Genomic DNA, 13,660 nt, shown 5'->3' on the forward strand with positions numbered 1-13,660 from the left:
AACTACAACGAAAGTAGCTGTTTAATCTCTAGTTTACCAAAGAGATGTAAAAATCCTATCTAGCTTCCAAGATTCAAGTAGGGAGAAAATAAAGATGTCATAAACAGGTATCCTTCTATTCCAGAATTAAAGTTTCAGAAATATGTATCAGTATCAAACTCACCTCAGACGGCATGGATCTCTTGATTCCTGATGCTGTCAAAAGAATAAACAAAACCACAATCAGAAGTGTACACACACACACACTAGGGCCCATAATTTCTATCAAGCACACTGAAACAATTGGGGTTTGAGTCCAACTAAACCTGACAATGAGCTCCTGCCTCTTGCTCTGTGATACTAAATCCTTTTGGATAGGGATTTTAAATATCCCTTCCTTTTCTTCCATACTCATAGAGCCCTTATGCATACTCCATTCTTGTTCTAGTCCCTTTTCTTAGTCAGTTCTCCAGGAAATATATCTGTTCTTGATACACTTCACCATCAGGATAAAAGCGTCTCATCTGATACCATGGCTGAAAGAGAAAGGGCATAAGAGATACATAAGACTCACTGGAGAGTCTAGGGCTTAATTAATAATTCTTCCCGTAGAGCTAAAAGGGTAAGAACTTCTGGAGTATATCTGTGGTGCTTTACTCCTCTACTTATTATTTCAGAGAAAGGTAAAGAGTTGATCTATAAAGATAAGGCAGTTAAGGATAAGAAAACACAATGTTGAAATAATGATTCTGCATCCCTACCTCATTTTGATTTCTGCTGCAACTCAATAGGAATTTGTTAGCATTTACTTACTAAAGTGAGTTTTACTTACCAAATATCTTACACATCAGTGCAGATGTGTAAGATAATTGTGTAGTTCAATCTCGTAAGTATTATTACTTTTATCCATTTAAATTTAGGAAAGATTTTAAGAACATGTTTACAAAATGACTAAAAGAACCTATCTATAGAAAATCTACTCTGAAAGGTTAAATCAGTTTTTAAGGGTTTGTCATCCCCATAACCTTCATTGATGATCACACTGGAGACACATGAACACTCAGGAAGACAGACTGTTGTGTCGTTCCCCCTACCCCCCAAGCTACCCCCATTTATACTGGAAAATATTGCCCTTCATATACAAAGACTACTGATACAGACCTATAATCTAATTCTAACAAATTCAAAGGGAATAATGATTAGCCATATTAAAGAAAATTAAAAAGAGGAGCCTAATGGGATGGATCTGCAATAACACCTGAGCAGGACGATCCCAGGTTCCAGTGTATGTTTAAGGACTAATGAGGCAGCAACACATGGGATTAAGGGCAACAAGGTGAAGCTCTAATTATCATTGTTTAAGGCAAATAATCAAGGGCCCTGAGAATTTCAGAATATAGCTGGGCTCAGAGGAAAGGTTATGATAATAGCCTTAGTCGTACAGAGGCCACAGACCACATACTTCTGTTACCAGTAAGCAGAGCAGCAAAACTTCCTTCCCCATAGTGAGTCAGGGTGGCAAAAAATGGGGAACAGATGGTTTTCATTCTTCTTCCCGAAATAGGAGGCAATGGAAATGTCATCTAGCTGTTAGGAAGATCTGCTACATAAAATGACCCAGAAAACTGGAAAACCAGAAAAGCCCCATTACCTACACCCTTTATAGATGCTTCATCTTTAATCACATCAATTTCATCTGGGTAAAAGACAAAATAAATTAGTATTGGAACCCCAAGCTAAAGCTTCCGAGGAACAGTAAGGATAACTCTGACTTATGAATAAAACTGCTACTGACTTATTATAAAATTTAAGATGTCCATCAACAAAGAAGAAAAGGCCCAACCTTTTTTTTTTTTAAGATTTTATTTATTTATTTGATAGAGAGAGAGAGCACAAGTAGGCAGAGAGGCAGGCAGAGGGAGAGGGGGGGAAGCAGGCTTCGGGCTGAGCAGAGAGCCTGAAGCTGGGCTTGATCCCAGGACCCTGAGATGATGACTTCAGCTGAAGGCAGATACTTAACCGACTAAGCTACCCAGGCACCCCAAGGTCTAACCTTTTATATCTTATAAGCTTTTAGCCAGGAGTCAATATGCTGAGCTATTTAAAAATCAGAAGACTTGGGTTCAAATCCCTATTAGATCAGACAAATTGTTCTCTATGCTTAACTAAAACAATGAACCTGTATTAGAAACCTTATGGGGGTGCCTGGGTGGCTCAGTCACTAAGTGTCCTGGAATGGAGTCCTGAGTCGGGTTCCCTACTCATTAGGAAGTCTGCTTCTCCTTCTCCCTCCAACCTCTCCTCCTTGCTCGTGTGCTCTCTCTCAAATAAATAAGTAAATAAGTAAAATCTTTTAAAAAAGAAAAGAAAAGGGGCACCTGGGTGGCTCAGTGGGTTAAGCCGCTGCCTTCGGCTCAGGTCATGATCTCAGGGTCCTGGGATCGAGTCCCACATCAGGCTCTCTGCTCAGCAGGGAGCCTGCTTCCTTCTCTCTCTGCCTGCCTCTCAGTGTACTTGTGATTTCTCTCTGTCAAATAAATAAATAAAATATTTAAAAAAAAATAAAATAAAATAAAATAAAAAAGAAAAGAAAAGATGGGGCACCTGGATGGCTCAGTGGGGTGCCTGGGTGGGCTCAGTGGCTTAAAGCCTCTGCCTTCAATTCAGGCCATGATCCCAGGGTCCTAGGATGGAGCCCGGGTTGGGAATCTCTGCTCAGCAGGGAGCCTGCTTTCTCCTCTCTCTGCCTGCTTCTCTGCCTACTTGTGATCTCTGTCAAATGGATAAATAAAATCTTTGAAAATAAATAAATAAATAGGGGCGCCTGGGTGGCTCAGTGGGTTAAGCCTTTGTCTTCGGCTCAGGTCATGATCTCAGGGTCCTGGGATCGAGCCCTGCATCGGGCTCTCTGCTCAGCGGGGAGCCTGCTTCCCCCTCTCTCTCTACTGCCTCTCTGCCTACTGGTGATCTCTGTCAAATAAGTAAATAAAATCTTAAAAAATAATAATAATAAGTAACAAATAAAAATAAATAAATAAAATTGAAAAAGAAAAGAAAAAAAGAAAAAAAAAAAAAGAAGGCTTGGGGTGCCTGAGTGGCTCAGTCACTAAGTGTCTGCCTTCGGCTCAGGTCATGATCCCAGAGTTCTGGGATCCCAGAGTCCTTAGTCCTGAGCCACATTGGGCTCTCTGCTCAGCAGGGAGCCAATTCTCTCTCTGCCTGCTGCTCTGCCTGCTTGGGCTCCTCTCTCTCTCTCCTCTGTCAAATAAATAAAATCTTAAAAAATGGCTTTATGTAGCGGCTCCTGGATAGCTCAGTCAGTTGAGCATCAAACTCTTTATCTCAGTTCAAGTCTTGATCTCAAGGTTGTCAGTTCAAGCCCCACATGGCATCATATAAAAAAAAAAAAATCTTGTGGATGCCTGAGTAGCTCAGTCTATTAAGCATCTGCCTTCAGCTCTGGTCATGATCCCAGCATCCTGAGATGGAGGTCTGTTTCTCCCTCTCCCTCTGTTCCCCTCCACTTGTGCTCTCTCACTCTCTTTCTCTCAATAAACAAAATCTAAAAAAAACAAACAAAAAAACAAAAACTAAAACAAAAACAAAAAACCACTTATGTAAAGATTAGATGAGATAAGCTAAATCAAATGGACCATAAAGTCCTATACAAATGTATTCTTTCTGTGTGATTTCTAAAGCAAAAGCAAAATTGGGCTCACAGCAAGGTTTAATGCTCAATTACCTAGACTTTCAAGGAATTTTAATTAGCATCTCAAATTACTTGGCTCCTCCCAAACTCCTCCACCACACCCTCCTGCAACTGCACACATGCAAACTACAGAATCACTGATTCTCCACTTGATCTTAGCCAAAAGGAAAATCAGTGTACTTTCAGTTGAGAAGACAAACACTGATTCTGGACTCCTTAATCAATGCTTGACCTAGCCCTTCCTTTTTTACCACTGAGGAAAAAGTCTGGAAGGATCTGGAAGAACCAAGAAGGGCCAACATCCCAACCTCTTTGACATTCTTATCAATGGAGGGTAAAAAAGGCAGTTAAATGATTTCAAAGCACAAGAGTTATTAAGAAATTCCTATACTTCCCTGAAAAGCTCTACCTTGCTACCTTTCCTAGTTTTATCCCACAACAGGTAGCTCTAGAGCTGCTATGGTCTTGCAAGTACCCAGAACCAGGGTGAGAGGACCTCACTCGGTAGAAGGGAAGCAGGGCAAGTGGCAGGAAGAACAGGCAGAGGGAGAAGCAGGTTTCCCACTGAGCAGGGAGCCCGACGTGGGACTCAATCCCAGGATCCTGGGATCATGACCTGAGCCAAAGGCAGACACTTAACGGAATGAGCCACCCATGTGTCCCATAAGCCTCCGACTCTTGATGTCTGCTCAGATCATGATCTCAGGGTTGTGACAGCCCTGCATAGGGCTCCCTGCTCAGCACAGAGTCTGCCTGAGATTTGGTCTCCCTCTGACCCTTCCCCTGCTCACAACTCTTCCTCTCTAAATAAAATCTTTAAAAAAATATAATGATCATCAGAACAAGTAACACAGGAGGAGGAGGAGAACAAAGACCTAAGACTTATTACTCTCTTCCTTGCCTGAAGGTTTTTTTTTTTTTAAAAGATTTTATTTATTTATTTGACAGAGAGATCACAAGTCGGCGGAGAGTCAGGCAGAGAGAGAGAGAGAAGCAGGCTCCCGCTGAGCAAAGAGCCCGATGCGGGGCTCGATCCCAGGACACTGAGATCATGACCTGAGCCGAAGGCAGCGGCTTAATCCACTGAGCCACCCAGGTGCCCCCTTGCCTGAAGTTTTATTCCTGGGGCACAAATCAGACCTCTAACCTATCACAGAAGAATGGAAGGGAAGAGAAAAAATACCTATAGTTTTACCAATGTTGCTGTTAACACCCAGGTGGTCCAGAAACCCAATGAAGAACAGAGTGACATTTTAAGGAACAAGATACCATCTGCTAAGGCTGGACCACTTGGTCCAAGTCTCTGCTAATGAGAAACTCTCTACTGGAGAAGTCCATGAGACTGAAGAGTCAATAACATTGTACCTATTCACCTCATAATCAACCTTTCTCTCCTATTAGTACAGAAGGAGGAGGAAGAACAGAAGGCAGGAGAAGAAGTTGGGGTTGGGGGAGAAGAGAGAAAGAAAAGACTAGAAGACCAACTCAGCATGGGCACACTGGGCTTGGTCATGCCAGCCAGCCAATGTTCAAGGGAAATGAGATTCCTCCCTATGCATAAGACCAGAATACTGTTGGGGCTGACTGGGTGGCTCAGTGGGTTAAATCTCTGCCTTGGGCTCAGGTCATGACCCCCGGATCCTGGGACTGAGCCCAGGGTGGCTTGGGCTCTCTGTTCAGCGGGGAGCCTGCTTCTCCCTCTCTGTCTGCCCCTCCCCTCTCCCTAATGCCTCAAATAAATAATCTTTAAAAAAAGAAAGAAAGAAAAAGAAAAGACCAGAATATTGTTCAGCAGCAAGTTGGTTTTCTAGCATCTTTGCAAAAAAATTCTCTGATCAGGATATATTATAATCTATATCCATGATCCATATATATCATTCTCCTTTTGGGGTGGAAAAACAGAGTATAGGGCAGAGTTCAATGTTAAAATTTACTTTACCCAGTGAAAACTCTCAGGGACCTGCCTCCCCCATCTAAGCCAAAACTCCAAAGGATTATTAAAATGCCTACATGATCAGTCCACACCATGAAATGTAGCATGTGCTACAGAAGAGAAGAGAGCACACTCCCCAAGGTCGGGGTGTGTATGGAGGCTGACAGCTTGGCTTCTCCTCATTGGCTCAATTTTAACACCTCAGTACCAGTTCAATGTTGAATTATTTCTGCTCCCCCTCCTCATTCAATTATTCAAAAACTACTGATCATCTGTTACATGTCAAGAAGCAATGCATATGCATTATGGACAGAGAGTTTTATGTTCCTGACCTAGAGGAGCTCACAAATTTTTTCTGCATTTCTTGCCATCACTCAGGCATCTCCACATTCTCCTAGTTCTCCTTAATACTGATTACAAACCTAAAATGAACAGATACCTTTTTAAAAAGGGTATTTCTCTACACTGACAAAATTTTTATTTGTACAACACCTTAAAAGCTTACAAATGGAGCTCATCAGACCCTTAAAACATTACTACAGGGTATGGGAACCAATTAAATGAAGTACTTAAGAGACATAGCCACCAAATATAACGTATGAAACTTGACTGCATGCTTATTAGAAAAACAGTAAAGTAGTGCTCACTTTGGCAGCACATATACTACAAATGGAAGGTTACAGAGATTAGCATGGCCCCTGCGCAAGCATGCCATGCAAATTCAAGAAGCATTCCATATAAACAAACAAATAGATTAAATAGATAAGAAAAATAGTAGTTTAAAAGATTTCTGAGACAAGAGCCTCAAGAGAAGAAATTAAATAACCACTATTAATTCTGTAGATATGATGATGCTATTGTGTTATGTCGCAAGTCCCTACTCCCCTTTCCCCCTCAAAAAACAGTCCTTATCTGTAGAAATAACATTCTGAAGCCCTTATGCTGCAATCAGATGAAGACCAGGTTTGCTTTATAACATTCCACAGGGTGGAAGTTGGGAAACGAAGATGAAGAAATGCAACAAGTTTGGCAAAATGTTGCTGCTGAGTCTAGATGATGGGCACATGGAAGTTCCTTATACTGTTCCTTCTACTTTATCTGAAAATTTTTATAATTAGAAGTTTAAGGAAAAAATACCATAGAAGAAAACAAGTCTAGATAATCAAGCTTCTTCACCTGAGCTAGCTTCTTTCTGAGAGGTTTTCTCTACTAAAAGGAAGCATCAAGATGAAGCTCTAACAGTGACTTTGTTTTTATACTGCACTAAGTTGGGACTCCTACTCATTAACAGGTCCTGGACCAAGAAGCATTCTAAACTACTAGTTAATGTTGCAGTACTAAAAGCAAAACAGACTGCATTAGAAAAAAATTATTTTTGAGTGAATCAATAGATGTACAGAACCAATCATAGCAACACTGAACCCTAGTTCCTCTGCAGAAAGAAAATGTAAAATACCTAAAGAAGCAAAAACAACTGCAACAAAAGAAACCCCAGAGAAGCAAAGGTATACTAACTCTGGTAATTATTTTAATATTTTATTTATTTGAGAGAGAGAAACAAAGAGCATGAGCAGGGGAACGGGCAGAGGGACAAAAAGACTCCTTGCTGATCAGTTAGCCCGAGGGGCGGGCTTGATCCCAGGACCCTAAGATCATGACTTGAGCCAAAGTCAGATAGTTAACTGGCTAAGCCACCCAGTCATCCCTCTCACTTTGGAAATTTAAAAAAACTCTGGCCAAGCAAGCTCAGTCTGGCTGAGTTCCTGATGAAAGCTGATTTTTTTTTTTTAAGATTTTATTTATTTATTTGACAGACAGAGATCACAAGTAGGCACAGAGGCTGGCAGAGAGGAGGAAGCAGGCTCCCCGCAGAGCAGAGAGCCCGACGCGGGGCTCGATCCCAGGACCTGAGATCATGACCCAAGCCGAAGGCAGCGGCTTAACCCACTGAGCCACCCAGGCGCCCCGAAAGCTGATTTTTATTTTTATATATTTTTAAAAGATTTTATTTATTTTTTTTTGACACAGAGAGAGAGATCACAAGTAGGCAGAGAGGCAGGCAGAGAGAGGGAAGTAGGTTCCCTGATGAGCAGAGAGCCCAATGAGGGTCTCCATCCCAGGGCCCTGAGACCATGACCAGAGCCGAAGGCAGAGGCTTAACCCACTGAGCCACCCAGATTCCCCTAAAGCTGATTTTTTTAAAAAAGATGACTTGGGGCTTGATTCCAGGACCTGAGCTGAAATCAAGAGGCAGATGCTTAACTGACTGAGCCACCCCAGATACCCCATGAGAGGTGATTTTAAACAAAACAAGTTGAAAACTTAACTCCTTCAGTCACAAATGATGCTATTTACCCATTACCAAGCTAACAAATCAATAACCATTTATATTATAAAAATATCATTCTGAAAGGCCCTGTAATATTTTTAGTCTAATCCTCTTTATAAAGAAAGGCACAAGCATAAGGGATGTGCTCAAAATCACAGACCAAAGATGATGACAGAGGCAGAATGGGAATTCACATTCCTAATCCCAACTCAATTCTTTCCTCTAAATCATCTATTTTCTGTTTTCTGGCCATCTAAAGTCTAGGTGGGCCAAGAAAGCACCAAGGGAACTAGAACGCTCTACAAACTAAATAAATCTCAGAATTGCTAATAGACAATAGGAACACATATTTTCTTTCCCTGGGTACCCTTTTCCCTTGGGACAAGGACATCTATTTTTCATTTTCACTGAAAGAGGATTAAGAGCAGAATCCCTTCTTCAATTCCTCCCAATCTCTTTTTTTTCTTTTAAAGATTTACTTATTTGAGAGAAAGAGAGAGAAAGAGAGCAAGCAAGCATGGGGGGAAGGGACAGAGAGAGGAAGACAGAAAATCCAGGTAGACTTGGCGCTGAGCAAGGAGCCTGACACAAGACTCGACCTCACAACCCTGCAATCATGACCTGAGTCCAATTTGTAACCAACTGCACCACCCAGGTACTCCTGTATCAGTCTTAAGTTAAAAATAATGACTACTCTGTTCCTCTGGCAATGGTCATCAAAGTTACTGGGAAAAACAGTAGGAAAACACCTTTCACTTCTTTTAGTGAGGTTATCCTTGTTCTGAACCAAATAATGCCTATATTCTAGAACAGCAGAAACTTCTTTCAAGTCTGATTCTTGAAAGAGCAGTTTCACAGTTTTATAGATGTTAAGGTCCTCACTTGTCTTTGTAATAAAACATCAACAACTTTAACAGAGGAAAAAAAGAGCTCTATTCATCTCAGGTTAAAGTTTTCTTTTTGGTGTATGTGGGACGGTGACTTGCTCTGATTAAAAGCATAAGGCTTGGGGTGCCTGGGTGGCTCAGTGGATTAAGCCGCTGCCTTCGGCTCAGGTCATGATCTCAGTGTCCTGGGATCAAGCCCCGAATCGGGCTCTCTGCTCAGCGGGGAACCTGCTTCCTCCTCTCTCTCTGTCTGTCAAATAAATAAATTTAAAAAAAAAAAAAAAAGCATAAGGCTTTTATGATTACTGAATTTTCAGTGAATAAAAAGAGGGCATATGACAGACAAACTCTTTTTGTTTTAGGGATCTTGTAATTGACTGCAAAATCAGTTACCAATCCTTGGCAATTAACTTTTTCTTTTCTTTTCTTTTCTTTTTTTTTAAAGATTTATGTATTTATTTGACAGAGATCACAAGTAAGCAGAGAGGCAGGCAGAGAGAGAGGAAGGGAAGCAGGCTCCCCACTGAGCAGAGAGCCCAATGTGGGGCTCGATCCCAGGACCCTGGGATCATGACCTGAGCCGAAGGCAGCGGCGTAACCCACTGAGCCACCCAGGTGCCCCGGCAATTACCTTTTTCTTTTGGCACATTCACTTCTAAGATATTTGAAAATATCTAATATAAAAGACTGAAAGTATCAGTAACTCCACATATTATGTACAGAAGAGCTCAAAATTCTGTTGTTTTCCAGGATAGCCAAGGTCAGAGAGGAAGTTTTTTTTGTTGTTGTTGTTTTTTTAAAGACTTTATTTGTTTATTTGAGAGAAAGGAGGTGAGAGAGAGCATGAGCGAGAAGGTCAGAGGGAGAAGCAGACTCCCCGTGAAGCTGGGAGCCCGATGCGGGACTCGATCCCAGGACTCCAGGATCATGACCTGAGCCGAAAGCAGTTGTCAACCAACTGAGCCACCCAGGCGTCCCAAGGAAGTTGTTTTCTGTACTATTCTTTCCTTCACCAAGGAGTCCTGGTTCAGTCAGTACCCAATTAAGATCAAACAGTTAATCTGGTTTAAAATCAAGTTCGTTCACACACAGACTATCAGATTAGTCAGGGAAGCAGTAATAGCATAGTAGGCAGAAATGCAGACTCTGAAATCAGAACACCTAGGTTTGAGTACTAAATCACCACTTAACTAGGCAACACTGGCCAAGTTAGTTAACTCTCTAGGCCTTGGTTACCTCATCTATAAAATGTTCCTCACAGGATTGTTAAGAGAATTAAATAAGTCATGTACAGCACTTAAATGCTCTACATTTTTTATCATCACTGTGAATTATGAAACTTATTTATAGAACAGGAAGGGTCAGGGGAAATGAGAGATGCAGGAGAAAGGGAAAAGAAGAGTTGAAACTCATTTACTGAAACAAAAGGAAATGAAGTTATAGGAAAACTTTGAGGGAGACGAAAGGTAGTCAATTAATTCATATTATACTGTGGAACTGTGAGAAAAGAAACTTCTGTGTTAACAATAGCATCTTTTTTGGAGGGCAGATAGAAATGTGAGCTAATGTCAAATAATGCTTGCAAGACATCCACAGCCTTCTCAGAAGAAGGCCATGTACTACTACTACAAAAAGTCTGCAATTGTTATAGGGAAGAGGAGTTGGCTTCTAGTTACTGCAAGGAGCTCATGCTTCTTCAGCACAGATACACATCAGATCTACCTCTCTTACGGTTGACCCCACAGCACAGAAAGTTGAAACCTAAATGAGGAAAAACAGAAAGTTATCACTTACTTCTGGGGTTCTACTTGCTTACAGCAGAATAAGCATATAAAAAAAAAAAAAAAACTCTGAAATATAAAATTATGAACAGGACCTAACCTGACCCCTAGCACCATACAATGAAATATAAAATGATTTTTTTTGTAGCTCTAGGTTAACATTCAAAAAACAAGTAAAGGAGAAGTTCAGGCAGAAAAATTCCAAGAGTGGTCACAAAATTTGTAACCCAAATCATTTCAACCATTTCACCCTGGAGTGATTTCATATTGGCAAAAATTTTTCAGGTACAAAACTCCTTTGCATACAGGCACGTGCCCTTTCAAAAAATAATGTGTGTATCTTATTTGAGGGTTTTCCACTCTTGGAGGGTAATTTGGCAAAATCTAGCAAGAAGTCTTAAAAATATACATGTACAATTTTACCCAGAAGTGGGAATTTATTCTAAAGAAACAATCAGTGGACAAAAATGTACATACAAAGTTACTTACTGCAGCACTGTATATAAAAACTATTATTGGATAGATACTGTAACTAGAAAAAATCTAAATGAACAAAGGGAGATTGGTGACATAAATCTAGTCATAAAATGGAACACATAAACATTTATTTTAATGTATATTTATGGATAGGACACAGAAAAATGTAAAAAAAAATTACATAGTACCATATTTTTGTAAAAACTTATCTACAAATTCACTTATATTATTTATACACATTGAAAAGGTCCAAAAAAACATATATCAAAATGTTTAAGTATAACTAACTACCTTGAATAGTGGAATTAGACTGAGTTAGTGATTTTAAATATCTATTTTCCCTTATCCATGTACATTTTATATAAAAATAATTACATCAATAATTTAGTAATTAAGGAAAAGAGATACACAGGGCTGACTTTATTGTGCTCTTTGCTGTATACTCCATTTTCCCCAGTAAACCACTACTCAACAGCCCCACATATATAGATCAAGATCACTCCTACCCCACACATTAACTCAAGCTCATTACAATCATATTAAGCTGCTGTAGAGAAACACTAGAAGAAAAAAATGTAAAAAGACAATGTCCAGAATGCTGCTGACAATCCTGAGCTACAAATACGCATGACTACTCTACACTCACTCTCTTTCTCTACCATGTATTATTCTGAGATGTTTGTATAACCTGAAACAAAACTTCATCAGCACATATAAGAGATCCTCCCTGAAGAGGTTTATCTTTCACGTCCTCCAGAATATCAATATTCTCCTATAAAACGGGGATAACTAATTTCAGCTTATCTACTGGTTACCTAGCCCTGAAAAATATAAAAAATCTATCTGCTAAATTGTGAAAATAACCTGGGAAATCTTTAATGTTATGAAAATAATTTCAAAGCAGCTGAACCAGTCAAGGGCCAAAATGGCAACAACCCAATTGATCCTTGCTAAAATACAATGATGAATCATCACACCATGTCACAGAGTATTTTTCTGAGTAACTCTGTCCTAGTCTTAAGGAAGCACTCCATTTTGGTCCTTGGCCCCACCCTAAAGTGTGTTTCTGATTAAAAAGATACTGGAGGGGCTGGTTTCTTGAAAAAACACCACTGTGACTCTCCATAGTGTGTGGAACAAAACAGAGTTGGCCTTAATACCAGAGCCTCTCCCTGCACTTTCAGAGCAGAAGCATTTCCGTCAGAGATGAAATGACATCATCCACCCAATGAGAAACTAAGAGGCAGTGTGTGTCTGACTTCAATGTTTGAAGTACACATATAATTTGGGGATGCTAGAGGCTGGCCGGATGTGCATTCCTCAGACAAGCCTGGGCAGGTTGTAAAGAAGCAATCCCAAAGACACAGCTCAAAACTACTGCATACAAATTTGTCCGTAATACCTACACAGAGCACAAAGCGATATAAGCAGACTTCTGGGAAACAAAATGCTAAATCTCAGGAGTTCTCTTGATCAGACTGAGAGTCAGAGGGTTTAAGAGAAAAAAACAAAAACAAAAAATAACCCCTAATCAAAGCAAAACCCCACACAAAACAAAACACAAACACAGCCCAGTTATCTGCTGCACTATTTGAAACAATCTCTTTGGTCCTTGTTACCTTGAGATACTGAAAACCATTTTAAGTATACCCCTGCAGGTAGGGGGCACAATATGTTCTTCAAATGAAAATACTTAGAAATGTGTGAAATATCAGTCCACCCCTTGAGAAGTACTCAAAAACTTAGTTTTAGAAACAAAAAAGGACCATTACTATACCCTCAATAAGGACTAAACTAGGCCGATTAAGATAACCAAGCCACAGCCCAGAGAAAAACTGAATTTTGTTTCCTAGCAAGTGTCAAGTTTTCCTAAGGATCTTCTAGGAAAAAGTCAGAAAGGCAAAGATGCTCCTAGAAGCAAAAGCTCAAAAACACAAAGCAGTCTGATCTACCAGTCCTGGGGTCACCTCAGATAACAGCCAACTGTTAAGCAGCAAGGAACTGTTAAGCACAAGTTTACTAAGACTCACCCCCCCCTTTATTTTTTTTTTTAAACTAAGACTCATCTTGATAACATACAGACTCAATGCAACACCTCTGCCACTAGTAACAAGCTCCCTGAACCTGTTTCCAAATTTAATTAAAATATCTCTGTATTTCCCTCTTGATAAATTTTTGCTTCTGCAAGGCGAATTTTTCTTTCTTTCTTTCTTTCTTTCTTTCTTTTTTTTTTTTTTTAAAGATCTTATTTATTTGTCAGAGAGAGAGAGAGAGAACACAAACAGGGGGAGCAGCAGTTAGAGTGAGAGGCAAGCAGAGGGAGAAGCAGACGCCCTGCTAAGCAGGGAGCCCAATGAAGGACTCAATCCCAGAACTCTGAGATCATAACCTGAGCCAAAGGCAGATGCTCAACCAACTGAACCACCCAGGCGTCCCTACAAGGCAAATTTCATGGTTCTCAGGCCTCAAATATGTATCTCTTGGCCCTAAAACTTTGAAAATGGCGGTGTGGGAGAAGGTCTTCTTTAAAAGACCTCAGCCTCGGGGCGCTTGAGGGGCTCCATT

The 13,660-nt window shown here is 40.3% G+C and overlaps 1 protein-coding gene and 1 non-coding gene across 6 annotated transcripts in view; one reads left to right on the forward strand and one right to left on the reverse strand.

Moving 5' to 3' along the window:
- Positions 1 to 13,660, reverse strand: part of PIP5K1A (phosphatidylinositol-4-phosphate 5-kinase type 1 alpha) — a 37,562-nt gene that overhangs the window by 16,558 nt on the left and 7,344 nt on the right. For all 5 annotated transcript variants that reach the window (XM_059135053.1, XM_059135050.1, XM_059135052.1 and 2 more), the window contains exons 2-3: positions 10,560 to 10,598; positions 164 to 195 (exon numbers count right to left, since the gene is read on the reverse strand). In XM_059135053.1, the coding sequence (XP_058991036.1) occupies positions 164 to 195; positions 10,560 to 10,598 (71 nt within the window). The remainder of the gene's footprint in view (positions 1 to 163; positions 196 to 10,559; positions 10,599 to 13,660) is intronic.
- Positions 6,261 to 6,364, forward strand: LOC131810641 (U6 spliceosomal RNA). The gene has a single exon (XR_009345641.1). It is a non-coding gene; the product is annotated as a U6 spliceosomal RNA (small nuclear RNA).

Source organism: Mustela lutreola, chromosome 10, assembly GCF_030435805.1.
Source record: "Mustela lutreola isolate mMusLut2 chromosome 10, mMusLut2.pri, whole genome shotgun sequence".
Classification (NCBI taxonomy): domain Eukaryota; kingdom Metazoa; phylum Chordata; class Mammalia; order Carnivora; family Mustelidae; genus Mustela; species Mustela lutreola.